Source organism: Psammomys obesus, unplaced genomic scaffold, assembly GCF_907164565.1.
Source record: "Psammomys obesus unplaced genomic scaffold, mPsaObe1.curated_primary_1811, whole genome shotgun sequence".
In the NCBI taxonomy this organism is placed as follows: domain Eukaryota; kingdom Metazoa; phylum Chordata; class Mammalia; order Rodentia; family Muridae; genus Psammomys; species Psammomys obesus.
In genome coordinates, this window is record NW_026596440.1 from 7274915 (window position 1) to 7302182 (window position 27268).

The 27268-nt window shown below is 42.2% G+C and overlaps 1 protein-coding gene across 8 annotated transcripts in view; it reads left to right on the forward strand.

Annotated features, from left to right (window-relative positions):
- Positions 1-27268, forward strand: part of Fancc (FA complementation group C) — a 154507-nt gene that overhangs the window by 102163 nt on the left and 25076 nt on the right. For all 8 annotated transcript variants that reach the window (XR_008719058.1, XM_055597970.1, XM_055597969.1 and 5 more), the window contains 2 exons: positions 11246-11410; positions 19986-20142. Coding sequence is in view for 7 of the 8 variants with exons in the window: in XM_055597970.1 (XP_055453945.1) it covers positions 11246-11410; positions 19986-20142 (322 nt within the window). In the remaining variant the exon portion in view is untranslated. The remainder of the gene's footprint in view (positions 1-11245; positions 11411-19985; positions 20143-27268) is intronic.

Consider the following 27268-nt stretch of genomic DNA (forward strand, 5'->3'; position numbering starts at 1 on the left):
GTTGTGGAGCTCTTTTGCTAAGATTGAAGGTTTGATATAATGTTTTCTTTTTTGCTATCATATGAAGATTCTCTCTAAGTGTCTTTGTCGCTAAGATAGAGGTTATTTCCTTAGCAAGACATTCATCTGATGGTGCAGAAAACAGGCATTTCTGGTAGGCAAATAAGTGGACATGAACTTTGGAGAGGAGTTAGCTCTTCCTGGAAGTTTGGATTCTCTGTTAATCTCTCTGCTAGTGCTGTTTGCATAGCTTGCCTCCAATAATTTTGAAGGAGATGAAGATTAAGGTGTAGTGAGTTTTTGCTTTCTTTAAAAACACAAAAAAGTTATGGGAATACGTTTTTGTTTTAATCCCAGGTGTGGGGATAAGAGGCTGCTTCACAGCAGGTGACTATGATTTTCCTAGTGCTCTAGCAGGGGGCATGGTTTTGCCAGATCCACATAGTTTCTGTGGGTGGGTGGAATTCTGGGAACTTTTCAGAGGATATGTAAATGCTAGAGCCTGAGAGGGGCTGCTCTTCTTACTGCTGCTCGTTGCTGTTGTTGTGGTTTGTCAAGTGATCATGTGCAAAGAGACCAGAAGAAGAAATTGAATATCCCGACAGTGATCATCAAACTTACCCCAAGGAACTTGAAGCCCCCTAATCAGCAGGAAGTAGTTTAACAATAGCAATGCTCACTTTCCCCTCTGTCCTTCTTTCTTTTCTACCTAGTAGTGGAGGGTTGGAAGAGTGGAATAGGGTGGAGAAGAGCAGAAGAGAATAAGAAACACACAAAATAGCAAATGCTGGGTACATTAAGTTAAGGTGTTGGTTTCAGTTGTCGGAAAAGTGTGCTGTGGGCTTTAAAGTTACGGATTTCCTGGATGTTGCTAGTCCCAGTTGCTTTCCTATTGGAAGTGGTACTTCTGTTTGTTTTTGGTTGGAAGTGGTGGATAGGAAAGAAGCCTCACTCGCTGGAGGTTGTACTGCTATGGCCTAAGCAGCTTGTCTTGGCCTCTAGATGTACACCTGCCCCTTGAATTCAGCTTCTGGCTAACTCTCCTTTCATGGTATCTCTTGGTAAGCTTTTGGGGCTGTGGTATGTATGTCCTTTCACAAAGATTTCCTAAACATGTTTGTTTAGGCTTTTCTCACAATATATGGATCACGGAAGCGCCTTTTCTTTTTGCAGTATTAAGTATAATTTTTTTTTTCTCATTATTTCTAGGAGCTGTAAGTAAAAAGTGAATGCCCAGGCCATCCTGATCATTTCTCTTTTATATTTTCCCCTCATTTTCTCTCACTAGAGTATGTAAATTAGCATTCTCTGCATGTCTTGAAGTATAGTCACCCAGCTCTCTATAATTCCTGTATCAGAACTACTCAGTAATGTGATCCATTCAGGTGAGGTCAAGAAACCTATGCTTTTGACATCTTGATGTACACTGCCTAAAGGAGAGGAAAGCTGCTATGCTCTGTAACCTTTAGAGCTAGCATCTCTGGTTGTTTGAGTAAGAATGGCTCCCATAGGCTTTTGTACTTGAATGCTTAGTCATCAGGGAATGGCACTACCTAGGAGGATTTGGGAAGTGTGGCCATGTTGGAAGAAGTGGTCACTGGAGGTAGGCTTTCGAAAGCCCACACCAGGCCCAGTATCTTTCTCTCTTCCTGATGCCTGTGGATCCAAATGTAGAACTCTCAGTTCCTTTTCCAGCACCATATCTGCATGTGTGCTGTCATGCTTCCTGTGCTTCCATGCTTGTGTGCTGTCATGCTTCCTGCCGTGATGATAATGGGCTAAACCTCCAGTCCCAGTTAAATGCTTTCTTTCATAATGTAGCATTGGTCATGATGTCTTTTTACAGCAATAGAACAATGAGTAAGACAGTTAGTACCAGGGAGTGGGATATTGCTGTGACAGGCCTGACCACGCTGCTTATTGAAAGAATGTGGACTTTGGGACTTTGGATTAAGAAAGCAGTTGAATACTTTCAAGTGGGCTTTAATGGACCATCCTAAGATGAATGTGAAGACAGTGATGTTGATAGCAATGTAGGTTTTGATGCCTTGGCTCAAGAGATTTCAGAGGAGCCTAGTGATATTTTGGTGAAGAATGTGGCTGCTTTGTGCCCTTGTCCAAAAAAATCTGCTAAATTGAAGTTTTTGCATCAATAGCATTGGCAGATGAGATTTTGAGACAGCCTAGTATTATCTGTGCTACATGGTTATTAGAGGTCATTCTTACGCAGATCTATAATGAAAAGGAGCAAGCCAGTGTGCAGAACCCCTTATAGCTTCTGCATCAGCTCCTTCATCCAGGTTCCCATCCTGTTTGAGTTCCTGTCCTGACTTCTTTCAGATGATGAACAGTGAGTGACATGTAAGTATACACCAAATAAACCCTTTCTTCTCCAAGTTGCTTTGGTCATGGTGTTTCGTGATAGCAGTAGAAATCCTAGCTAAGACAGCATCAGTTCCTAGCTACAATTTAAAGAGCTTAAGGTTGCATAATAAATTCTACCTTGGATTTCTCATTTTGTCCATGAATTTCTGTAGTGCTGTATCATCTGTGGTTATAGTCAAGGTAGGTTTTACTGAATCACATAGTGATCTGTGTGATGTATACAGTCTTTCTCCTTCATACTCGTCCTCCCTGCAGTTCCTTCTTGTTCTTCATCTTGTTCCTAGATGACTGCTCCCTCAGTAACAACATCTTCCACAGTGCTTTACTCAGTCTTTCTGCAACACAGCATCATGGGAGTTTTAGATCTAAATTAATTGTGGTTTTAGTTCATTTTCTTTTTTTTTTTTTTAATATTAACAGATTTTATTTTTTTCTTTATTAATTACACTTTATTCACTTTGTATCCCCCCTGTGGTTCTCTCCCTCCTCCCATCCCAATCCCTCCCTTCCTCCACCCTTTGCATACATGCCTGTCCCCAAGTCCACTGATAGGGGAGGTTTTCTTCTCCTTCCTTCTGATCCTAGTCAATTAGGTCTCATCAGGAGTGGCTGCAGTGTCTTCTTCTGTGGCCTCGTAATGCTGCTTCCCCCTCAGGGGGAGGTAATTAAAGAGCAGGCCAATCAGTTCATGTCAGAGACAGTCCCTGTTCCTATTACAATGGAACCCACTTGGAGACTGAACTGCCATGGGCTACATCTGTGCAGGGGTCTTAGGTTATCTCCATGCATAGTCCTTGGAATATCAGTCTCAAGAAAGACCCCTGTGCTCAGATTTTTTGGTTCTGTTGCTCTCCTTGTGGAGTTCCTGTCCTCTCCAGATGTTTCCCACTTCTTTCCTACGATTCCCTGCACTCTGCCCAAAGGTTACCCATAAGTCTCAGCATCTACATTGATAGTCTGCAGGGCAGAGCTTTTCAGAGGTCCTCTGTGTCAGGCTCCTGACTTGTTTCCTCTTTTCTCCTTCTTCTGATGTCCAGCCTCTTTGCCTTTCTGGGTAGGAATTGAGCATTTTAGCAAGAGTCCTCCTCTTGATTAGTTTCTTTAGGTGTACAGATTTTAGTAGGTTTATCCTATATTATATTTCTATATGAGTGAGTATATACCTTGTGCACCTTTCTGCTTCTGGGATAGCTCACTCAGGATGATCTTTTCCAGATCCCACCATTTACCTGCAAATTTCATGATTTCCTTGTTTTTTATTGCTGAGTAATATTCCATTGTGTAGATATACCACAATTTGTGCATCCATTCCTCCACTGAGGGGCATCTGGGCTGTTTCCAGCTTCTGGCTATTACAAATAAGGCTGCTACAAACATGGCTGAGCAAATGTCCTTATTGTGTACTTGAGAATCTTTTGGATATATGCCTAGATTTTGAGATATATGCTGGATTTTGAGGAAGCACTATTCCTAGTTGTCTGAGAAAGCGCCAGATTGCTTTCCAAAGTGGTTGTACAAGTTTGCATTCCCACCAGCAGTGGAGGAGGGTTCCCCTTTCTCCACAACCTCTCCAGCATGTGTTGTCTCTTGAGTTTTTGATCTTGGCCATTCTCATGGCTAATGAGGGTGAACATTTCTTTAAGTGTTTCTCTACCATTCGATATTCCTCTGCAGAGAATTCTCTGTTTAGCTCTGTACCCCATTTTTTAATTGGATTGCTTGATTTTTTGCTGTTTAACTTCTTTAGTTCTTTATATATACTAGATATTAGCCCTCTGTCAGATATAGGGTTGGTGAAGATCCTTTCCCAATCTGTAGGCTGTCATTTTGTTCTGAGGACAGTGTCCTTTGCTTTACAAAAGCTTTTCAGTTTCATGAGGTCCCATTTATTGATTATTGCTCTTAGAGCCTGTGCTGTTGGTGTTCTGTTCAGGAAGTTGTCTCCTGTGCCAATGAGTTCAAGGGTATTCCCCACTTTTTCTTCTAAGCGGTTTAGTGTGTCTGGTTTTATGTTGAGGTCTTTGATCCCCTTGGACTTTAGTTTTGTGCAGGGTGATAAGTATGGATCTATTTGCATTTTTCTACATGTAGACTTCCAGTGAGACCAGCACCATTTGCTGAAGATGCTGTCTTTTTTTCCATTGAATGGATTTGGCATCTTTGTCAAAAATCAGGTGTCCATAAGTGTATGGATTTATGTCAGGATCTTCTATTCGATTCCACTGATCCACCAGTCTGTTTCTATGCCAGTACCATGCGATTTTTAGTATTATTGCTCTATGGGACAGCTTGAGATCAGGGATGGAGATACCTCCTGAAGATCTTTTACTGTAGAGAATTGTTTTAGCAATTCTGGGTTTCTTGTTATTCCATATGAAGTTGAGAATTTTTCTTTCCAGGTCCGTAAAGAATTGTGTTGGTAATTTGATGGGAATTGCATTGAGTCTGTAGATTGCTTTTGGTAAGATGGCCATTTTTACTATATTAATCCTGCCAATCCATGAGCATGGGAGATCTTTCCATCTTCTGATATCTTCTTCTAATTCTTTCTTCAGAGACTGGAAAATTTTTTCATAGAAGTCTTTGACTTGCTTGGTTAGATTCACACCAAGGTACTTTATGTCCTTTGTGGCTATTGTGAAGGGTGTCGTTTCCCTAATTTCTTTCTCGGCCCTTTTGTCTTTTGTATACAGGAAGGCTACTGATTTTTTTTGAGTTAATTTTTTATCCAGCCACTTTGCTGAAGGTGTTACTCAGCTGTAGGAGTTCCCTGGTAGAATTTTTGGGGTCATTCAGGTATACTATCATATCATCTGCAAACAGTGATACTTTGACTTCTTCCTTTCCAATTTGTATCCCCCTTGATCTCCTTCAGTTGTCTTATTGCTTTAGCTAGGAGTTCAAGAATAATGTTGAAGAGATATGGAGAGAGTGGACAGCCTTATCTTGTCCCTGATTTCAGTGGGAATGATTTAAGTTTCTCTCCATTGAGTTTGATGTTGGCTATAGGCTTGCTGTATATCACCTTTACTATGTTCAGGTATGTGCCTTGTATCCCTCATCTCTCTAATACTTTAAACATGAATGGATGTTGGATTTTTTGTCAAATGCCTTTTCAGCATCTAAGGCGATGATCATGTGGTTTTTCCCCTTCAGTTTGTTTATGTGGTGGATCACATTGATGGATTTCCGTATACTGAACCACCCCTGCATGCCTGGGATGAAGCCCACTTGGTCGTAGTGGATGATATCTTTGATGTGTTCTTGGATTCAGTTTGCAAGTATTTTGTTGAGTATTTTTGCATCAATGTTCATGAGGGAGATTGGCCTGAAATTCTCTTTCTTTGTTGGGTTTTTGTGAGGTCTAGGTACCAAGGTGACTGGCTTCATAGAATGAGTTTGGTAGTGTTCCTTCTGTTTCTATCTTGTGGAATAGTTTGAAGAGTATTGGTGTTAGCTCTTCTTTGAAGGTCTGGTAGAATTCTGCTCTGAAACCATCTGGCCCTGGGCTTTTTTTGCCTGGTAGACTTTTGATGACAGCTTCTATTTCCTTAGGGGATATAGGACTATTTAATTGGTTTCCCTGGTCTTGATTTAGCTTTGGCATGTAGAATCGGTCAAGAAATTGTCCATTTCATTTAGATTTTCAAATTTTGTGGCATATAGACTTTGGAAGTAAGACCTAATTATTGTTTGGATTTCTTCAGTGTCTGTGGTTATGTCCCCCTTTTCGTTTCTGATTTTCTTGATTTGGATAGTTTCTCTCTGCCTTTTAGTTAGTTTGGCTAAGGGTTTGTCTATCTTGTTGATTTTCTCAAAGAACCAGCTCTTGGTTTCATTGATTCTTTGAATTGTTTTATTTGTTTCTAATTGATTGATTTCAGCCCTGAATTTGATTTTAGTTCATTTTCTAAGCTGTTAAAAAGAGCTGTTTATTTTGAGCCGCAACTGTCCTAAAATATCAGAATCTTTGAGCTTCCTAGGCAGGATAAGTGAGGGAAGAGCCGCGCTTGCATAATGTGTTATGTTTCCCTTTAAGTATTTTTGCACAAAGCCCCTAGCATCGTTTGTTACATAGTCAGAGGGATGTTTGTGAATTTGAATCCTCAGCAGTGTAAGAGGAGCAGCTGTGGGTGTGTACTGCTGCACATTTATACATTTTATAGAGAGCCCTAGTGTCCTGTATTTCATAGTCACATGGCTGTTTGTGAAATCGAATGGTATATTCATTGGACATCCAGAGTCAGTGGCTATCATGAAATCCTCTTCTCTAAAGGACATGCAGGTGTGAATTTTCTCATTTTCTGAAAGGGGAGAAGGACCGGGTAGATAGGAAAAGCTGGTGGCCCTGAGGACATGGACCAAGCTAAAAATATCAGTTGCTGCAGGTTGTGTCTCCCAGTAAGGCTGGAAAAGGTTCATGATAAATCTTTTTGTCAAGTTTAAAGTCACCTGGCAGTGGTGGTGCACAGCTTTAATCTCAGTACTCAGGAGGCAGAGGCAGGTAAATCTCCGAGTTCGAAGCCAGCCCAGTCTACAGAATGAGTTCCAAAACAGCCAGAACTACACAGAGAGACTCTGTCATTAAAAAACAAACAAACAAACAAACAAACAAACAAAACCTCCAGCTTTAAAGTTTATAAAATTAGGTAGTGCTTGGGTTTACCAAAATGCAGGCAGGCCAATAGGTGGCCCTCTGAAGGTGCTCATGGCATTTGGATCCAGCTTGATGTTTGTCAGAACCTGGAGATCCGACTTCAAGAGGGAGTTAAGCAGATTTCCAGACTGCATACACTAGGTGTTGGGCTTTGACTTACTGCCAGAGCAGTATTTCAAATGACTTCTGGGCAGAAAAAGGAACTGTAGAGGGCTTGATGGTAAGCATACTCTGTTAGAAACATCCTTCATGTATGGTTGTCTCTAGCTTCCCAGCTGTCTGCAGCATATGACAGTAAGACTGCTTAGAAAGTCCAGAGTGTCACACCTACTAGCTGTTTTTAGCAAAGACCTTGTAGAATTTAAACACCTGCCATTGAATTGCTGATTTTTTCCCCCTTGGTCACATGCCTGTTTATCAGCCTTTCTAAAGGAGGCTGACTCAAACCCTGGCACTCTTCCGACCATCTCTGCATTTGAACTCAGGGCATCAATCTACATTTTATGAAGATTTTTGAAACTTGTGAAATGAACTTTAAATAGTCAAGTACCAAAAAGTTTACAATGAATGGAGTCCCTTAGCAGAACCAAAGAGAAGAACAGCATGGCTTGCTTGCTTGTTTCGGATTGTGTTTGGGGGCCTTGGGGGCTTTTGGCTGCTTGAACTTTTGACATCATAATAACAGGTGTGTTTTCATAAGTGGATGCAATTGTGTAGATTCAAGTGTGAACCAGGAAGTTTCTGGACCACTATGCTCTTTCTGGTTCCAAGGTTATGATTTGCACATCTACAAACTTGCAGGTAATTTTAGATATGTAAGATAGTGTTGCACTTCAGTTATTAATAGTGGTGGCATGGCTGTGATGGCTCTGTCAGGTTTGGCAGCTGTCTTTGAAGTTCTGTCTTGACGCCATTTTGTCTCAGGACAGAAGATGTTAAAGTTCACATAGCAGTTACACACTAAGAATTCCCAATGTGGGGCTGAACAAATAGCTGAGTTGGTAAAGCACTTGTGGTGCCAACAGGAGGACCTGAGTTTGAACCCTGCATCCATGTAAACCTGAGCATGATGGTACATATTTGTAATCTTCATCCTGGGAAAATGGAGACAGCAGGATCCCTGAGGCTTACTGGCCGTGTAGCCTGGTCTAACTAGTGAGATCTGGTCTCAGAAACAAAGTGGATACCTGCACACACCCACACATGAACTTTGACTTTGTCCAAGGTTTATTTATTTATTTTTTCATTATTTTTATTAGTTGCAGTTTATTTACTTTGTTTGTCCAAGGTTTTAAGGGGCTAAGTTATTTTTTATTTTTAATGGATAGGGAACAGAATTTCATGGTTTTCAGATATTAAAAAACAAGACTTTAAAAGCTCATAAAAAGACTCAAAGAGCATGTGAGGCATCAAGTTACTTTTTAAAGTCAGTCTTCCGATAAGACTAAATCAGCTCCATGGATGGGTTGAATTTCCTTTGAAAATTATGTACTGGCTCAGCATGCACTGCAGGGTTACCAGGGAAAACTATCTTACTCAGTTATAAAATAATCTGAGAGGGTAAAACTAGGAAAAGAAAGACTGTGTGAAATAGGATTTAGTGGAGCAAATGAGGAAAGCTTAAAATGTGCCCCTGGGATGTCAGGCTAGCATGGGCATCCCGTGGTTTTTGTGGATTCAGTTAGGAGTTATCCCAGTTCTGTCCAGCAGAGACTTGCTGCTGCTAGGAATAACTACTAGCCACAGTGGTTATTGTTTCACACACCCAGTGCTATCACGGATGTCCTTGAGGGGACTTTGCTCTATGCTGAAGAGTTTGTCCATGTTGTCTTTGAAAAACAAGCATCTGAGACAGTTACAAGATGAAGCCTGGCACAAAGGGCACTATTTTAGCTCATTGTCCAGCAGCCTCTCCTGATAGTGGTCAGGAGAGTTAGTGTGTGGAATGCTTGTTGTATCCAGAGTACCAGAAACCTGGTGTTCCCCTCTAGGATTCTGACTCATAGGGACTGATAGGGAATCATTCATTTGACTGTTCATCTTGGATGAGGCAGCAGCCCAGAAACACGTGTAGACTCAGAGTTCACGCTGTGGCATGCCTATGCTCCAGCCTCTGTTGACCTGAGCGCATTTGGATGGGCCACAGTGCTCACAGTTTCTGTATCCCATTGCCCCTTGGCACTGAAAGGTGCTATAAAGCTCCAAACTTGGCTAGGCTCTCATGTCCACAGTCACATGGCATGTCAGTGTTCTCCCGTCCTTTCTGCTGCACATTTCAGGACTATTTGAGTTAACAAGTAATATGATGCAGATGTTCAAAGACAGGTTAGGTTCTTCAGTCAACTAAGTCTGAGTGAGAAGCTGCTTAGTTATCAGGATAAAAAATGAGAAACACGTGTTTCCAAAGAAACCGTGCTCACTGAGTATCATGTAGAAGCAACAGCAACAGGACAGCAACAGCAGAGGACTGAGCACCAGGATTGACTGAGGATCAGCACTTTTTTATGTGCTGGCCCTGCTGGTCTCAAACAACCTAAAACAAGGAAAATATCTGTTATTGCAAATATTGTTTCTTCAGGTTTAGCATTGTTATGACATTTAATTTCAGTTTTGAAAAGTTTGATTGTAAGATATTTGACATCCTTGTGCCCATTGCCCACGTTTTCCAATGTGTATGTTACATTATTGTCTGTTTTTGATCTTCCAAGGAAAGAGTTTTGGTATCAGTTCGAAAGCATCTCTTTTACCACACTGCTTCCTCTCCAGGGGAATAACCCCTGCAGAAGTTACTGTCCTTCAGATTCTACTTTCAGTATTTTTGTTTTGTGTGTGTGTGTCACTGTGAATGTTTCAGAACTTCATGTAAGAAATAACATGGATATAGATAATATTTTGCTTTCTTTTTTCATAATTATACTTTTAAACTTTATGTATCTGGATAATGTATGTCTGGTTCAGTTCATTTTAACTCCCATATAGCATTCCATTCTGTAACTAAACCACAGGTTATTTGTTACTTGTTGATTTTTGTACAAATACACAGCAAGTTGAATTTCACCCTTTCCAAAAACTTGTTGAAGACTCCTTCATCTGTCAGGAGACTGTCTGTTGATGAGTCCTCTTTGTTCTCTGTCTTAATGAAGCTGCATTTGTCTTACATGAAGCACAGAGTCTAGTGTGAAAACCTCTGTAGACCCGAGAGTGGGGATAGGAGGGCTTGCATTTTCCACACACCTTGCAGATGGGCTCACTGTTGTACTCTTTGCTAAAGAACACATCCTATAACAAGCCCCTCCCAGCACTGTAGCCACTGGCCCTGCAGAGCTGATGAGCTCCTGAGATACTGCTAGGGTCCCAGTCTCTAGTTTTGCTACACCTTAATTCATTTAGGCTGTTACCCATGACAGTGTATTGATAGGCAGTGGTCAGAGAACTGCCATAAAGCAGCATTTGAGACTGTGTGATTCAAGGAAGGTAATATTTCACAGGTAGGTTGGACAGCAAGCCCTTACTTAGAAGGCAGAGCAGAAGACTTGGGGAGGGGGTACTTTGCAGACACCACAGGCAGAGAGTCAGGATCTGAGTGAGGCAAGAAGGAGATCTGATTCAACATGAATTAGTTAGTGGGTATTGGTTCAAACTTCTTGAGTCTGACATTGGGGAGTTTATTTTTTAGGCATTTAAGAATGCTTCCTGGTAACAATGATCTCAATTCCATGTGTAAAATAAAGCTTAAAGAAGTTTAAGGGCCCTGGGGGAGGTCAGGTGTTTTCTTAGTCATACAGATAAAGTAGAGGTCACCAAACTACAAAGTACATAGACATCTCTCATAAGGATGGGTTTACTGACTAAGAAACAATGCTGAAGATAGTGGTCTAGGGAGGAAGGGTCAGGGATAAACATTCTGGGGGATTCAGGTAAGGCCTGGCTCTGTAGAGAGCAAAGATCATCAGGTAACTACATCTACTCCCACCTTTCTTGAGTGGAAACAGGCCTGCATGTTTAACATTGCTGGTTTCTCTAGTACGTATGTGTGGGAACAGGATCCTGTGCAGATGTGGGAATGGCAGTGACAGAAGACCTGGCACATGGTGCTAGAGAAGGCCTCTGTTAGGCCACTGTGGGGGCCTGCCACTATCCTTTTCAGCAGGGAGACTGTGTTCATCAGATCTGGGCCATCACTTCTTACCTTTTCTCCAATAGGATGGCTCCCGAGCACATGATGTCCCTGTCACAAGTGTGTGTCCCTCTTGTTACTCTGCCTGATTTTGAACCCCTGGTAGAGGCTCTACTCACCTACCATGGACATGAACCTCAGGAAGTCCTCTCGCCTGAGTTCTTCGAAGCTGCAAATGAGGCCTTCTTGTCGTGAGTCCATCCATCTTGTCATTCAATTTGTTTTTTTCTAGTTGTAGAATATTGTGATAAAAACATATGGCAGTATATTTAATGTACTTGGTTTCCCTTTGTTTTTATTTCACTTATTTACTTATTTATTATTAGTGTGTGTGGAAGTCTAAGGACAACTTACAGGAGTTAGTTTTCTCCTTACTCTATTTTAGTACCAGGGATTGGACTTGGTAATCAGGCTTGGCAGCAGGTATCTTCATACTTGCCATCCCTCCCCTCCAGCCATCTCCCTTTAATGTTCTTAAAAATTACTAAAGCTCCAGAGAGCTATGTGTGAGTTATACTTCCCAAATAGGAATTTAGAAAAATGCTTATTGAACTGGGGTAGAATACTTTCTCAGCATGGGGCATAGGTTTGATCCTCAGTGCTTCCAGTGGAGGGAAGGGAGAAAAAAGAATATTACTACAAGAAAATGGCTTCATTTGAAAATAATAATAAAGGGCCACGAAGATGGCTCAGTGGATAGGGATGATTGCTGAGCAAGCACAACTTCTAATCCTTCTTAGCCACATAAAAGCTGTGCATGGTTATGTATCGCTGTAACCCAGGTGGGGGTGAGGTGGTGGACCCCTGGGGCTTGTTGGTCAACCAGCCTGGCTCCCAGGAGGAAAGATCCAGGTCCAGTGAGAGGCCCTATCTCAAGGCAATAAGGCGGAATGTTAGAGCAGGGAACTCGTTGTCTTCCTGTGGCCTCTCCCTGTGTGTAGAGGTGCACATATACGAAATAACAACACCAACAAGCAGTGATCTTTTAAAAGACAGAGATAACCCATTTGCCAGATGGCACTATTTTTATATCTTGTGATTCTCTTTGCCTGGCATTGGAAAGGTATATTCCGTGTGCTTTGGTGGAAATGCCTGTGCTCACACTGTTGCATAATTGTAAAGGCAGTGATATTGTAATAGACATTGGAGACAGGAGTGGATAGTTTGCTTTGACCTAAATTTGCAGTGGTCATGCTTTTAAAGGTTAGTCATGGTGTTGGATCTCAGGTTATATTAATGAGATTTTTATACTTTGTTACATTAAAATCTACTGGCCTAGCCTGGGGTGGTGGCTTAATTGGCAAAGCACTTGCCAAGCAAGCATGAGTACTGACTATAGATCCCCAGCACCTATGTAAAAAAAAAAAAACCCGTTGTGGAACATGCCTGTGCATGTGCCTGTAATCCCAGCGAAAGGAAAGCAGATACAGGAGCATGCCTGGGGCAACCTAACCAAATCAGAAAGCTCCAGGCCAACTCTGTCTCAAAAAATAAAGTGGAGAGTGATTGCAGACGACACCTAGCGTCTGACCTCTACCTGTGCACATGTACCATATGCATGCATGTACACATATGCACAGTCATAAGCCTGTTTCGCAGTTCTGTTCTTGGACCTCTGAATGGCTTTGCAGCATGATGTGTGGCTCATCTGGAAAATCTCCATGTCTTATGTTAGGTTTATCTTCCCAATGTTGGCATAGTCCGTTACATGGTCAAAACTTACAGGTTTTATTCTCACTGTCTCACATGTTATTGACATATCACAAAGTGTTGAAAAGCTGCCACAAATTTTTTTCAAAATTAATTTCTGCTTAAAAGCTTAAAGTTGGGTGAAAGCCTGACAGCCTGGGTGGGTATGTGCAAACCAGAGTTGGAGAATGAAACTGGCTTTCTAAAAGTTGTCCTCTCAACCCTCACAGGCACCATGGCATGCGTACACCAGCATTACACAGATGCATAGTGGTAATAATAAAGTAATTTATCTTAATAAATACGATTCCCTAGGGATCTTTCTGCCTCTTCCTGCATTGCAGTGGGATTACAGGGGCAAGCCACTACAGTGAACAAAACCATTCATGCCTATCATGGCCCACAGATGTGCCCTTTTTTTCCATTTAAGGTGACCTGTTCACTTTGCTGGTTGTTGAGAAGGTGTGTGCCATTTACCCACATGAATACCATTATTAGTGAGTTGGTATTCTTTCAAGTCAGCATCCACGGAACTCAAGTGTCACATCAGGCAAGTGGTCATACTAGCACAGGAGTGCCTCCCGGCAGACAGCACAGGCTGGGCATGGCACAAAGTGTCTTGTGTGTTTTCCTTTACCATCAAGAATTTCTAAAACTCTTCTCAAGAGTAACAGTTAATAAAATCTGTGTTTTATGCAGTCTTATCAAATGCTCTTGTTGAATATCTCAGCAAGGTGCAGGCAAGGGTGAGGGTACAGTGACTGCCTCTGATCACCCAGGTGCGAAGTTTGCCTTACTGGTACTTTTGCACTGTTAGCACAGTGGTCGATGAGACTCCAAACAGTTACTCAGCACTTTAAATGTCTGTGATCAAGCTTCACAGAAAAGGTCTTTAGTGCCTGGCTGATACTGCCAGTAGATGTAAGTCCAGTCATGTTGGGAGGGTCACACCCAGGGAGGCACTAATGAGCTGTAGCATTCTTTGAAGCCATTGAATTCATTTTTATTCCAACCCTCGATGACCATTGGAAGCCACTGGAAGTTATTGGAGGTCTCTAATTGATGATACAGTGACCTTGCACTGTGATAGCATGTAAGCACAGTGCAGTAGAAGAAACAGATGGCACATGCCAACTGCTGTAGAGCTGAGAGAAGACAGTTGTCCTCAGTCCTGCTCTCTTTTGTGTCTGGGCTCAGGCCCTGGAGTAGATAGATGCCTGTTCCTTATGAGTCAGTACTCTCATCTGTGGGTTTCATCTTCTCCTGACAGAACCGCTATGGGAGGAAGGTGCATATCTTTTCATCTTTCAATCTCTTCTTTAAAAGTCAGTCATCCATCTTGATAAAACATTTTACATAAAATGTATAATTATCTAAAATCAGATAAAAATTTAGAAAACTTTTCAAAAATTTAATTTTTTAGATTTATTTATGTGTATGAGTAATGTTTTGCCTGCATGCATATATGTGCACCATGTGTGCTGTATTGGACCCTGCAGATGTTTGTCAGCCACCATGTGGGTGCTGGGACTCCACCCTGAGTCCTTTGCAAGAGCAGCACATGAGCTCTCAGCCACCGAGCCACCTTTCCAGCCCTTTTCAAAAGTTTAGGAACACATTATTGCAAACAAAGAAAAATAATGTATTTGTCTTTTATTACATTTCCATGTAGGCACAAAGGAAAGCATCAAATTATTTAAAATACCAACTTTTTTATACTAAAGGGAGTACAAGTTTTGTATCAGCTGTATCCAAAGATGGCAAAAGCAAAGTAGAAAAAAACTTAAGTTCACTTAAATGAACTCTGAAAAATATATTAAAATGTCCTAAATGTTCTTACCTTTAAATTCCTTTTCAAATATAAAAACATATAAACATGTTCCTTTGCGTGTCAGAGAAATAATGTCATCAAATCTCATGTAGTCATTGTGAAGCTCCTCTATACACACATGAACATGAGGCCTGGAAGTGTAGCCTGCGGTGGAGTATGTGCCCAGCTCTGATTCAGTGGGGGAAGGAGAAAGGAGGAGGGTCCAGGAAAGGTAGAGGTGTCAGCTGGTTGCTGTGAGCTCACAGTGCCTAGAGTGAGTCTGAGTTGCCCTTTCCCCAATAGTGTTGCTATGGGCTCCTCACTCAACTGTTGTGGCCAGTGACTTCTCTGCAGTGTTTGGATCACTGTTTCTTATGGAAATTTCTAGATTCTACTCAGTCTTAGAAAATAAGACTTATTTATGCTAAAAATTCAAAGTGCAAAGTTAATGTGGTTTTTTTCATTGTACATACTATGAGTACAGTGCTGTGTGTGCATATGTATACACATATAAGCATACACACATGTATAAAATGCATGAAGAACAGTGATGTGATTTCAAAATAGTTACTACTTATGCTCCTGTACTTTGTTAAAAAGCACTGGGCTTTAAAAATTATTCTATTAAAATATTTCCCTCCATTCTCTGTTATTTAAATGCCTTTAGACAGAAAATGGGAATTGTTAAACATATAAGAATTTTCCCCCCCAAAACAGAACTATAGGGCCAACTAGATGGCCTAGAGGGTAAGGACACTTGTAGCCAAGGCTGGTGGCCCAAGTTAACTCTTTAGAACCCACTGAAGGGAAGACAGAATCAATTCCTGCAACTTGTCCTCTGACTTCCACTTGTGTTCTGTGGGGTCCCCATGCCCAAATACAACAAACACTTAGGTAATACATAAATAAATGTGAAACATCTCAAAGCCTTATGGAACCCAACCAGTGCATCTAAAGTTGTTATAGTTCCTTGTCATTGTCTTATCTAATAGAACGTAAACTCTTCTGTTCTGTACTATTTCTTTTAGTTTGTTAGAATCAGAGTTCAAAGCTCCCTATTGCATTTGGTTGGTACATTCCTTTACATTTTTTTTTTTTAATCTGTAGGTTGGTTTTGCACACTATTTGTTAAAATGGTAGGTTGCCTTGCTTTACCTTCAGATTTGGCCATTTCTGGTATTGTGAAGAATGCCAGCCCCTCCTGCCCATATAGCCTGGGAGTTCCCTCAGGTTGCGCTCAGGTTCTGAATGCAGATGGGCCTGCCTTGCTGCTTTCTATTCTGACCTATGTATTTATGTATTTATGCCCCAGCAGTTTTAGTAGTAAGAGTCCGATGTATTTATAATAAAATGGGGCTAGTTCCTTCTCATTTCTCTTTCTTTGTAGTTTAATGGTGTGTGTGTATGTGTGTTTTGCTTGTTATATATTCTATATAAACTATAAAAGTGATTTGGCCTCTTGAAAGGTACCTCATGTTACCTGAGGGAACACCCCATCAATTATGCGGCCGAGGGGGACTAGCATCTTTACCTGTTATGGCCTCCTGTCTGCCTATGATCACATCTGTCTTTCTGTTTGCTTGGCTTCACTCTGTGATCTCGCAGCATTTGCTGTGTTGTTCCATGTGTACATTTTTGGCTTTTTTTTTTTTTCTCTCTCTCTCTAGCTGTTGTTTTATTTTGAAATCTTGGCTATCACCTATGGGTCTTCTCCTTTTTCTCAGGTTTCCTGTTGTATCACTGAACTTGGAAAAGTTCAAAAGAGAAGGGAGTTCCTGGTAGAGAATTTCAGTTTTCCATATATAACTCTTTTTTTTTTCATATATAACTCTTAACATATATAAACAAATATTTAATTTTCTGTGAAATCAGGTAACCCAAAAGAGGTAAAGTTGTTCTAATGTTTTTTTTTTTTGTTTTTTTTGTTTTTTTTTTTAAAAAAAGGTCAAAACAAGAACTATGCTCACATTTGTATCCTAGCACTTGGGAAACTGAAACAGGAGGATTGGCAGACATCAAGGCCAATCTGGGCTAAACAAAGACCCTGTCTGAAAAAAAAAAAAAAAAACAGCCAACTAAATAAAGTGAACCATAGAAGCATAATTTTCATGGTTAAAACCTGAGATCAGGGACTTGTGAGATGGCTCAAGGGTTAAGAGAACATAGTGCAGAGAACCTGAGTTCAGTTCCCAGCATCCATGTTGGAAAGCTCACAACTGCCAGTAACTTCAGCTCCAAAGGATTTGACGCCCTCTTTTGGCTTCTGTTGGCATCTGCACACACATGGCACTCACACATACACAGACAAAAACCATATCCATAATAAACATGGAAAACTGAAAAGTCATTTTTTTTCTATCTTATTCAAGCCTTCTGACACAATTTACTGAGTATGTCTGAACTTTTTTTGAGAAGTCTTCCATTACCTTTGTTATTCACGGGAGTTGAATAATCATTACCTGCAGTTTATCCAAGTCACTTGAAGTTCTAACAGTTTCCCACCAACTCCCACCTTTCATACTCCACATCACAGGGGAAGACGCTCCATCTCCGATTGTAGGAATCCACTAGCAGAGAAGGCTCTGTGTTCAGCCTTTCTTTTTGGACAAGAGTCAGATTAAAGCAGAATGCCTTTGGCATCTTTTGTAAGCCCCAATAGCAGTTTCAAAAATTATTGACCAAGAGGCGAGGTGCCCAGAGCCTAGGGTGAGGGCTTGCCTGCCCTTGCTCTTATTTCGATTATGGTAGTATTCTCCCTCAGTAACTGGTTTGGAAAGTTTTGTCTACAAATCCACAAGGGACAGGCTGTCCAGAAATGCTGGGTGGTCCTCAGCATGTCTGATTCTAGCAGCTTCAGACCAGCAAGTTAATCCAGCAGGTTCATCAGCTGGAACCTTTCCATGGACTCTTTGCTGTGGAGCGCCCATCCACCACATGTCCACAAAGGAGGCTGACTCAGTGAGCCGTGTGGATTGCCACTCCACACCCTGTACCCCTCCCAGCTTGAACACTTCCCCACATGGGCTGTGTGGACTTCAGAAACCACAGCTTTCTTTGACCAAAGTAACCTTGCCCTGTGTTCAGCCTCTCAATTGCTTACCATAGCACACAGTGGAATTTCTGTGTTTTATAATTGGCTGGGCGTCTTTGGCCTTGGCTTCCAACAATCACATATTTCCAGAAATGGGCCATCTAATTCCTCTAAACAACTCTTGATGGTTCCCCTTTGTGGTGTAGATAACCTAGAGGAACCTTTTAATTTTGTGACCAAACTGTGGAACCTAACTCTTTGTAAAATTCATTCTTGGGAGTCTTTTCCCCAGCATCTGTAAGCTGCAGATTGTCTGAAACCATTTAGAGGTGGGATGGCTGCTGAGGTTCTGTGATTAGCCTGTGGAGTGTTAGTAACTGAGTGTGTCATGTCCTCTGAACTAAACCCAAATCCAGTGCTTCAGAAACACTGGAGTCTGATGGCAGCATGCAGGGGCTTCTTCCCCTGTGCTTGAAGCAGATAAAAGGAAATGGATAAATGGCTTCAAGGTTGTGACAGAGGAAGAAGTATATGTATAGTCTTTATGCAGACTTCCAAACCTTCCTTTTAAGGTTTTGCTATGATAAACCCTGTTCAACCATATGTGAGTTGAACCCTAGAGACGTTCAGGATGAGTGCTAGCACCAGAGCAACCAGACCTGTGACAGCCTGAACTGGTGTAATTACCAGTGCCCAGTGATGCATCAGCTAGGCCACAGGGCTTGAAGAACGTCCAGGTTGGTGAATACAAAAGCCTCTGGGAGAATGCCGTACCCCAAGCCCATTCTCCCCACTGTGTCTTGTGGGTTTCTGCTATTTGTTTGTGCTAGTTGTTTTTTTTTTTTTTTTTTTTAATAATGAGTTGCTGATTGTTGTAAATAGAGCATTGTTGTGACTTCTGAGCTGCTTTAGCAAATTATCACACCCAAAGAGGGAATGATGGGAAGCCGTTTTTAACCAGAAGGAAGACTCACAGTTTGTGGATGAGTCTCTTACTGATGGGTGGACTAACCATGAGGCGTTGGCCTTAGACAGTCAGATTGAAGCAGTAGACATCAGTGTGGTATCCAGAAAGATAGAGGTGTGATTGGCATGGGAAAGACATATTCAATTGATGAGAGGAGTGTGTGAGTGCAACTAGCTCCTGGCAGCATGGGTGACTAATACCAGCTGACCACATAAACTGACTGTGTGGCATGTGGCAGCTGTATGACTAATAGCTTAGAACACAGCACTTTTGAAAGTCAGAGGAGTTCCTGTGTATGATTATGAGCTTGTTCCACGCGAGCTGGGGTAAGTCTTTACTCCAAGGTTGAGGGGGCTCGAGTGCCACTGGCACGCTGAACAAAGGACCCCTACCCGGGCAATGCTCTCACCTAAATTACAAGCTGGAAGTGTTCCCCCATGTGCCTGTGACCCCAGCAGTATGTGTGTGGGCAGGAGAGCAGTGTGGAGACAGAATTGCCATGCTAGCTGTCTGCCAGCCTAGTCAAAAGAAGAAACAACCATGCATGGCAGGTTCAGGAAGAGACCTACCTCAAAGCAGTAAGGCAGAGAGCACTAGAGGAAGGGATTTGAGGTCATCTTTGGCTTCTGCATACACTCCTGCACAGAAATACACACATACTTACACTACACACAAAAGACAGAAAACATAAATGAAGCCACATGGCATGTGTGGCTCTAACGTGAGCTCCATGTGCACCCGTGAGGCCATCTCCCCACTAAGACTTGCATCATGCTTACGGAGTACTCACAGTGTGCTCTGTGCTGTGTGTTACAGTGTTACCTACCACGCTGGATCCTTCTAGCCACTTTTGTTCGAGAGATAAGTAAACTGAGGCTCTGAAGGACCAGGTGTCCAGGTGTTAGTGTACCTCACTACTTCAAATGTTTGGACATAGCATGTCTTTAACTTCGTGACCACATTTCCTGGAAATCACAGGGCTTTTGTCCAACTCACGTTCCTCTTTCCCTTTCTTCACTATGTATGTGCTTTTGGAAGCTGCCCCCAACTTCTGAGCATTCATTCCTCTAAGTTCTTAGGTGGGTGAATGTCACACAGATGCATAAATACTAACTGCTGTCAGCACCGTGGTAGGTCCTCACGTGCTTGATTAGTGATTTCTATTTGAACGTGGTTCCGCTTCCTCTTCTTCCTCCTCCTCCTCTTTTTCTTCTTCTTCTTTTCAGGAATCTATTTTTGTTTAACTTTCTGCTTATTTCTTGTTCAAAGGAAAAAAATTGTTCTTTCCACGTCCTCTGTGGTCAGCCTCTGGTTTCGGCATTTCCCCAGTCTCGAAAAAGCAACACTACATCTTTTTGAAAAGCTGTTCTCCAGCAAGAGAAATTGCCTGAGAGGGATGGAGCGCTGTATAAAAGAGTCATTACTGGTACGTGCTGGGCTTTGGTGACATGAGAAATCCTTAAAGGAATGTTGGGGATAATGTCTTTAGTTAGAGTGATAGAAGTAAAAAAGTATGAACAGAGCCAGGGACCTTTAAACTTATTATTTATGTTTTATTAGAAGCATCTAATGCCTGAAGATGTTTCTGTGATTAGAAGTGTCCCAATTTCCAGTGTATGTTGGAACCACCCAGTTCCCACTGCTGAGGAGGCCCATCAAATGTTTTCCTTCATTTGCTGTGCTCTCCCACACCTCCCCATTTCACAGGAGAAAACAAGCCCACATGTCACCTATGACATATATACAGTGCGGTTTCCAGGCGTCTGAAGAGACCAGGGATGCAAAGTAGGCTTTTTAAAAATACTGTTTCTCATTTCAACATGAGGAACATATGCTTAAAATCAAGTATCTTGCAGACTAGGGAGAGAAGAAACAAGTTAATACAAACTTAGAAAGTAGACTTACAGCTCTTAATGAAAGAAAATAGAAACAAACAAGAGCTCAGAAAAATTTTTAAAGCAGCAAAACCAATTAAGACTTGTGTAAATTTTCCATTGGGTGAAGTTCCTATGTATAGAGGCCTTCCACTTCCTTCAGAAGCCTTACGGTCTGGACACCAGTGGCTTGGCTTCCAGGCAGAGGCCAGAGCCTGGGAAGTCAGAATGTCTGCCTTCTGTGGGGTTAGTGAGGTTCAGGGGAAAAAAAAATACCAGAAAGTACACATCACACATCTGCCAATGTGACCCATTATCCAATACCTGGTGACAGTTTCTTCCTAAGAATCATGTTTTTCCCAATGAGGGCAGAGCCTGTTATCATTTAATCCAGGGACAGGCTAACCAAGACAAGAGCAGCTTTCAAGTACGCTGGTTTCTTTTTCTTTTTCTTTTTAATTTTAAAAAATTTAATTAATTTATTTTTATTATCATTTATTACAATTTATTCAATTGTATTGTATTCCGGCTGTGGCCCCCTCCCTCATCTCCTCCTAATCACACCCTCCCTCCTTTTTTTTCACTCCATGCATTGTCCTTGGTTGGGGTTTCAGTCTCTGCAGGACCCCCAGGGCTCAGGTTTTTTTTTTTTTTTTTTGGCTCTGTTGGTCTTCTTTTGTTTTCTTGTAAGATATACAAAAGAAGAATAAGTATGTGAGAATAAATCTGTGAGTGTCTGTGTTTGTGCAAAGCAAATAAAACTGAGCATAGTGGTGCTCTGACTTACTGTTCCAGTTACTCAGAAGGCACAAATGGGAGAGTCAGTTGACCCTAGTGCAAAACCAGTCTGGTTACGTGGGCAAGTGGATAAAGGTGCTTGATGCCAAGCCTGACAACATGAGTTCAATCCCCAGGACCTACATGGTGGAAGGAAAGAACCAGCTACCACAAGGTGTCTTTTGACCTCCCCACACATGCTATTTTATGTACCTCCCCATAATAAAAATGTAATTAAAAACAGCCTGGGCAACATAGTAAGACCCCATTTAAAAAATAGGAAAGAGATTTACTGTGCCCAGAGTACTAGTAAGAAGCCAGCCAGTGTCCACAGAAGATGCTGCCCAGCCCTGCTCCAGGAGGCTAGTTCCCTCAAGCAACAGGCCTAGATTTTGGTGCAGTCCTCAGTGGATACAAAGGGATTGTTCACTCAGGCAGGCCTCCAGTTACCTGCCTGTTTAATGTGCGTGCTCCAAGGGGAGAGTCATGCAGTGTACAGGCACCATGGTCTCCTTTTCTAGAAGGTCTTTCATCTCAGCTTCCTAAAGTCAGGTTTTGGGGTGAGAGGTCCAGGACACCAACTGCCTCATTTGCATATACACACACACAGTTTTTGCTGTGGCTCTCAGTTAGCCACTGAGTGAGGTTACAGAGAGGAAGGAGTTTGTGCTGTCAGAGCAGCAGGTGGTTCCTGAAACAGTAGAGCTTACTTGTGTTCCCAGAGATCATAATATGGCTACTAGCACAGCACTGTCGGAACCTCAGAAGCCTTGTCTGTGTTGCTAGTGGCTCTTGCGACCTGGGTGTCTAATGGAGGCAAGTTCCCATAGCAGTGCAGCATAGGGATGGCTCAACCTTATGCCTGGAAAATGGGAGAGCATGTATCTGCTTTGGTCGTGGCCTAGGCAGAGGGAAGTGCTAGGGCTGCCCTGCATCACTGACATCTTCTCTTTTAGACTGGGGACTGTAAGGCACCAGTCATGCAGCACCAGTTGCTGGAATTTTCACTCCCTCTGCATATGTATGTTTATTTGTATGCACGATTGCTGCAGCTCACCTTTTCAAAAAGTGTTGTATTGACTCTTAAGGCTAGGAATAAGAGGGCAGCTCCCTAGATGTACATCTTCTAGAATGTAGGTGTAGACGTAAATCATCTTTCTAAATGTAGATCATCTAGAAGTCCCCGACAGCCCCTTCTAGGTTTAAGGTGGCAGATTACCTTATGTGGTAAATGTCTTTATTTCTAAATTAAATGTGCATGCTGTGGTGTAAGTTACTTTATGTCTGGACTGTTTGCTTTCAGTGCCAAATGAAGACACTGGGTTATTTGCTTCTAGGCTGCTTGTGATTTTCCTTTACATCTTCCCTCAGTGGAAAGCTTCCCAGTCTGTGACTGTTCGTTGATGTTACTGGTTCTTCTCTGACCCTTTTCTGCATCTGTTTTACCTGGAGCCTTTAGCCTAAGCCATCCTTTGGTGAGCACAGGAAGGTGCACCTCCCACAGACATTGTTTGGGAACCTTAGTCCAGCTGGATAGTTGGCTGAAACCTTTTTCGTCACACAACTTAGAAGCAGTTTATCAGGATCATGTGTGGGGAGCTTCAGAGTTTTTATTATAGTTGAAGGGGGAATTGAGGGGTATTATTTGGTTTAATTTATTGTGGCATTGCCAGGATGTAACCTCTCTATTCTGTATGGTTCATGGAGATAATTACAATATAGACAACAAACTGGAAGCCCCTGATTGGCTTAGTCAGTTCTCCTCCACTATCCAGAGCCCACAGAACCAGAAAACCCGAGGGCCCAGCAGGGTAGAATAAGCCCGTGACCTGGCTGAGTGATTACAGGAGTAACCTGACGAACCTGCTTCCTAATTGCATCATCTGATTCATTTATCGCAGCACAGCATCTTCAAGCATTGACAGGGCCATGTACAGTATCAGATCTGTAAGACCCAGCTAGACTGCTGTACTTTGCTGCTCAGGAAACCTGATGCCAATTGCATTAGCGCTGGATTCTGACAGTAATTAAAGTGTGATGGTCTGCGTAACTTGTGTTTTGTGTGGAGCACTGTTAATTATATTCCCACCCCTTGGGACTATCCAGAATGAGTCCTGGAAATTCTATAGTTAACCAAATGTAGCAAAAATAAAAGATAAAATTATTATATAAAGTACAATGACCTCCCTGAATGTCCTTTGGCCTTTCAGAGACTTCAGAGGTCTGGTGGTTTCCGTTAAATCAATGAATGACAAGAGACTAGTCAGAAGTCACCCTAATTCCAATGCGTGTGCGGGCACATGTGTGAGACCTATGAAATAAAAATATGTTTCCAAACCTGCTTGTGTTTGAGATTCAACTTTTGACTTTTCTACCCTGTATTGTCCCCAAGATCATGGCTGCCTGCCACAGTTGGTGGCCCCAGAAAGATCAGGCTGTTAATCCCAGTTTGTCATTCCCTATGCAGACTAAAGGTTTCAAAACCAGAGGGCCTTGTGTTTCCTTTGACAAAGCAGTCACCAGGCTGACCGTAATCCCTAGCCTCAGACCTGACCTTGAAAATGGACATCAGGAGAAATAGTGAAAGCCACTTGTTAATTAGGCAGCCCTTTTGGTACTTTGTGCTTTGCCCAGGTTGGCCTTATATCAAGGAGGCTGTTTTCCAGTTATAGTTCTGTGTGTAGAGCCAAGAAAACTATTGTTTGGATCCTCTATTTGAATGAAAAGGGCTGGCTGGATGGTAGAGTGGCCTGTGCTTGGCTGCTACACTGCTATGTGCCATAGGCAGGGGCACCCTGGTTCCCATGCCCTCCCATGCCCTCCCATGCCCTCTTTCATGGGCTGACCCACCTGCTGGCAGCCACTGCGGCTGGGCCTAGCAGAGCTGCCCCAAAGAGGGGGTGCACGGGAGGCAGGAGGCATGGTAGGACTTTTGTTTTACTCTGATTTTAACTCCGAGACTATTATTTTACTAGAAGAGTTGGTAGCTTAGTAAAAAGTTTGTCTATTCAAGCTCCAGACACCTCATTGTATTTCTCCTATTGGCCAGGAAGTGTCTTTGTTCTCATTCTTAAGAGAGCAGTCACTGCAGCTTCAGGAGGACCTTGCCCAATCCCATTTCTAAAATACAACTGAAGAATTAGTTCCTGTCCTCAATGATATTTTTTTCTGCACCAATAGGTTTTACTAATATTCTAGCATTCTTTCTCTGCATTGTTATGAACTATTTGAAATACTTCCTGCCTGAGCTGTACTGTGATGCATATGATTAAGCCAGAGCTGGAGTAGATGGCTTAGCCTTGGTGGACCAGAGAAGTGTGGTGGGGCTTCTGTCTGTACTGCACTTTCCAGTGTTGACCTCCCAGGGACACTAGATGCCCCAGCGTTGTTACCAAAGAATAGCCCAGGGTGCAGGATAATCTTCACTCCTGGGCCTGCAGGCTTTGTAGCTACTGGAGGGGAGAAGGACCACAATCAGACTACAAGAAATAGTAGACCATGGCAGTTCCTCCCATTCAGAGGCAAGCTGAGCGGCAGTGGGACCCGAGAAACTGCCTTTGAGCCTAGGCACACGGGGACCAGAGCTGGAGGAATTTGTCCAGGGTGCAGAGCTGAGCATCTCATAGTGTGCACCCCCACTTCTGTGTCCTAACACTGAAACTTCATGTAAATACAATATAAGAGCACATTTGGTACTTGTTAAGGTTGTAAGCACAAGAATGACAGATTTATCACTAATTAAACAATAATTACATTATGGGGTACTGAAAAAAAATTGCTTGTAGTATAAACAACATCTGGTAAAGATTAAAAAGAAAGCTCAAATTTGTTGTAACCTGAATCTTTTAAAACAAAATAGATTCTAAAATGTGAAAGGGTTCTTTAGTTTTATGTGTTGACATTTTAAAAATAGAAAATGAAAGTATATATTTATAAAAATACCTTATTTTATACAAGAGATGTGAAGTTTTTTTTTAATATAAGTATATGTTTTTAAAGGCAAATCATTTTTTTTTAACTCAAAAGAGTTTACTTGTTGACTCCTATGAGTTTATTTGTATTTGTTATGTACTTATGTATTATGTTATGTCTCTGTGGTGACTATAGACACCTTTTAACTCATGTCTATACAAAGAGAGGAGTCTCTTGTGAGGGTGGGCCCTGCTCCACAGGGGTGGGCTGCCCCTCTGGTGGACAAACTGGAGGGAAGCCTCTCAGCTGACCATTTTCTAAGTAAACATCAAAGAACATCACAATGAGCCAAGAAAGCAGAATCCATTCTCAACTACTGAACTTGAGCTGCCGCTCATCTGTTGTTTCCCCCTTGGTTCTTGGGCATAGGCTTGTTTTATTCTTCCCGATTCTTTGTTGTCTTTTTCTAGGAAGCATTCACTTTTCTCCACGAGTCACCTTATGAGCTCCTTTTCTAGTTCTCTGTACAGATCTCTGTCTGTCTTTATCTTTCTATCTTTGTCTCTGTCTCTCTCTCATATATATATATACACACACACACACACACACAGAATCTGAAAACAGTTGATAGAAGAAAGTATATCCTCTTCTTGAGAAATGTCCTGTGTGTTTTCAGCCTCTTTGGAGTGGCAGGTGGCTTATAATGATCTCTGATAGCCTGAGATGAAAATAGCAGATTAAAAAAGCTTCATGGATGAGCTAGAGAGTCAGCACAGCTCACACAGCTTGTGGTGCAGAGTGGGAAGTTGGCCTCTACCACTCCTCACCTCTCTTCTTGATGCTCTGTACTGCCCGTGCTGACTCATCTTCCTGAGTTCTGTTGAGGGAAGGAAATGGGTCATCCTGGTCAGAGAGGAACCTAGAGGAAAGTGTCTCACTGGATGAAGAGGATGTGTCCTTGACAGAACACTCTCGTTTCCAGTAAAGGAAGAAGGTGAGGAGGCCACAGGTTGTTGTAGTCATCGTCACCACCACCACCACCACCACCATCATCATCATCATCATCATCATCATCATCATCATCATCATCATCATCATCATCATCATTACCAACATCAGTTTATCCCCAAGGCTTATTGAAAGTGAGGCAAAAAAGTGGGACAAAAAAGGGAGTAGAAGTGTTCCTGGTGTCTCTTGATATGGTTTCCCTGGCGTGAAGCGCAGATGGAGGAGAGAGATTTTGAGAAGGAACAGATTTTAGTGGGATGGAGAAAAACAGATGAGCAGATGGAACCTGAGACAGTTTCCCCTCCCCCTTATTTTGGTAGGAAAGTTAATTGTACAGATCTTTACTTTAGAGCAGGGCTATAGAGCCCTGGAGTGCAGAATGTCCTATGATGTCCCAACTGACCAGTGAAACCTTGTGCAGAGGCTTAAACATTTGCCTCCTCCCCACTAGCATTCTGTAAGATTTGGCTTCCAGAGAAGCATGCAGAGAAGCTTTAATTGTGATGAGAAAATCAGCTTAAGTGTGTCACAGGGACCTGAAAATTCTTTTGTCTTTATGAAGCAACTTTACTGACACTGAAATTATTTCCAGGGAAGATCTCTTTAGTAAAGAGTATAGAGGAGAAAGGTTCTCAGAGTAAGAGCAGTGAAAAGGAGGGGGGTTAAACACCCACCCTTGTCATGGCTGTTTGAGCAGGTGTCCTGCCTCCTTGTCTCTTCCTCCTTTAGACCTTAAAGTGGATTGTGGGTCTGGGAGAAACCCCTAATCTGAAGTCCTTACAAGGAGAGGCATCTGTTTATAAACCCAGCCCAGCTTCACGAGGAGAGTGGGTGGACTCACCAGCCGAGCTGTTCCGAAAGAAACCACTGCATGAAAGCAAACTAGGTTAGAACACCCTTCGTGTTTCCTCTTGTGGTTTTGGTGGCTACCCTATTACCTCTTATGTCTTCTTTGCTATTTAGAAGCCCATGTTATCAGGC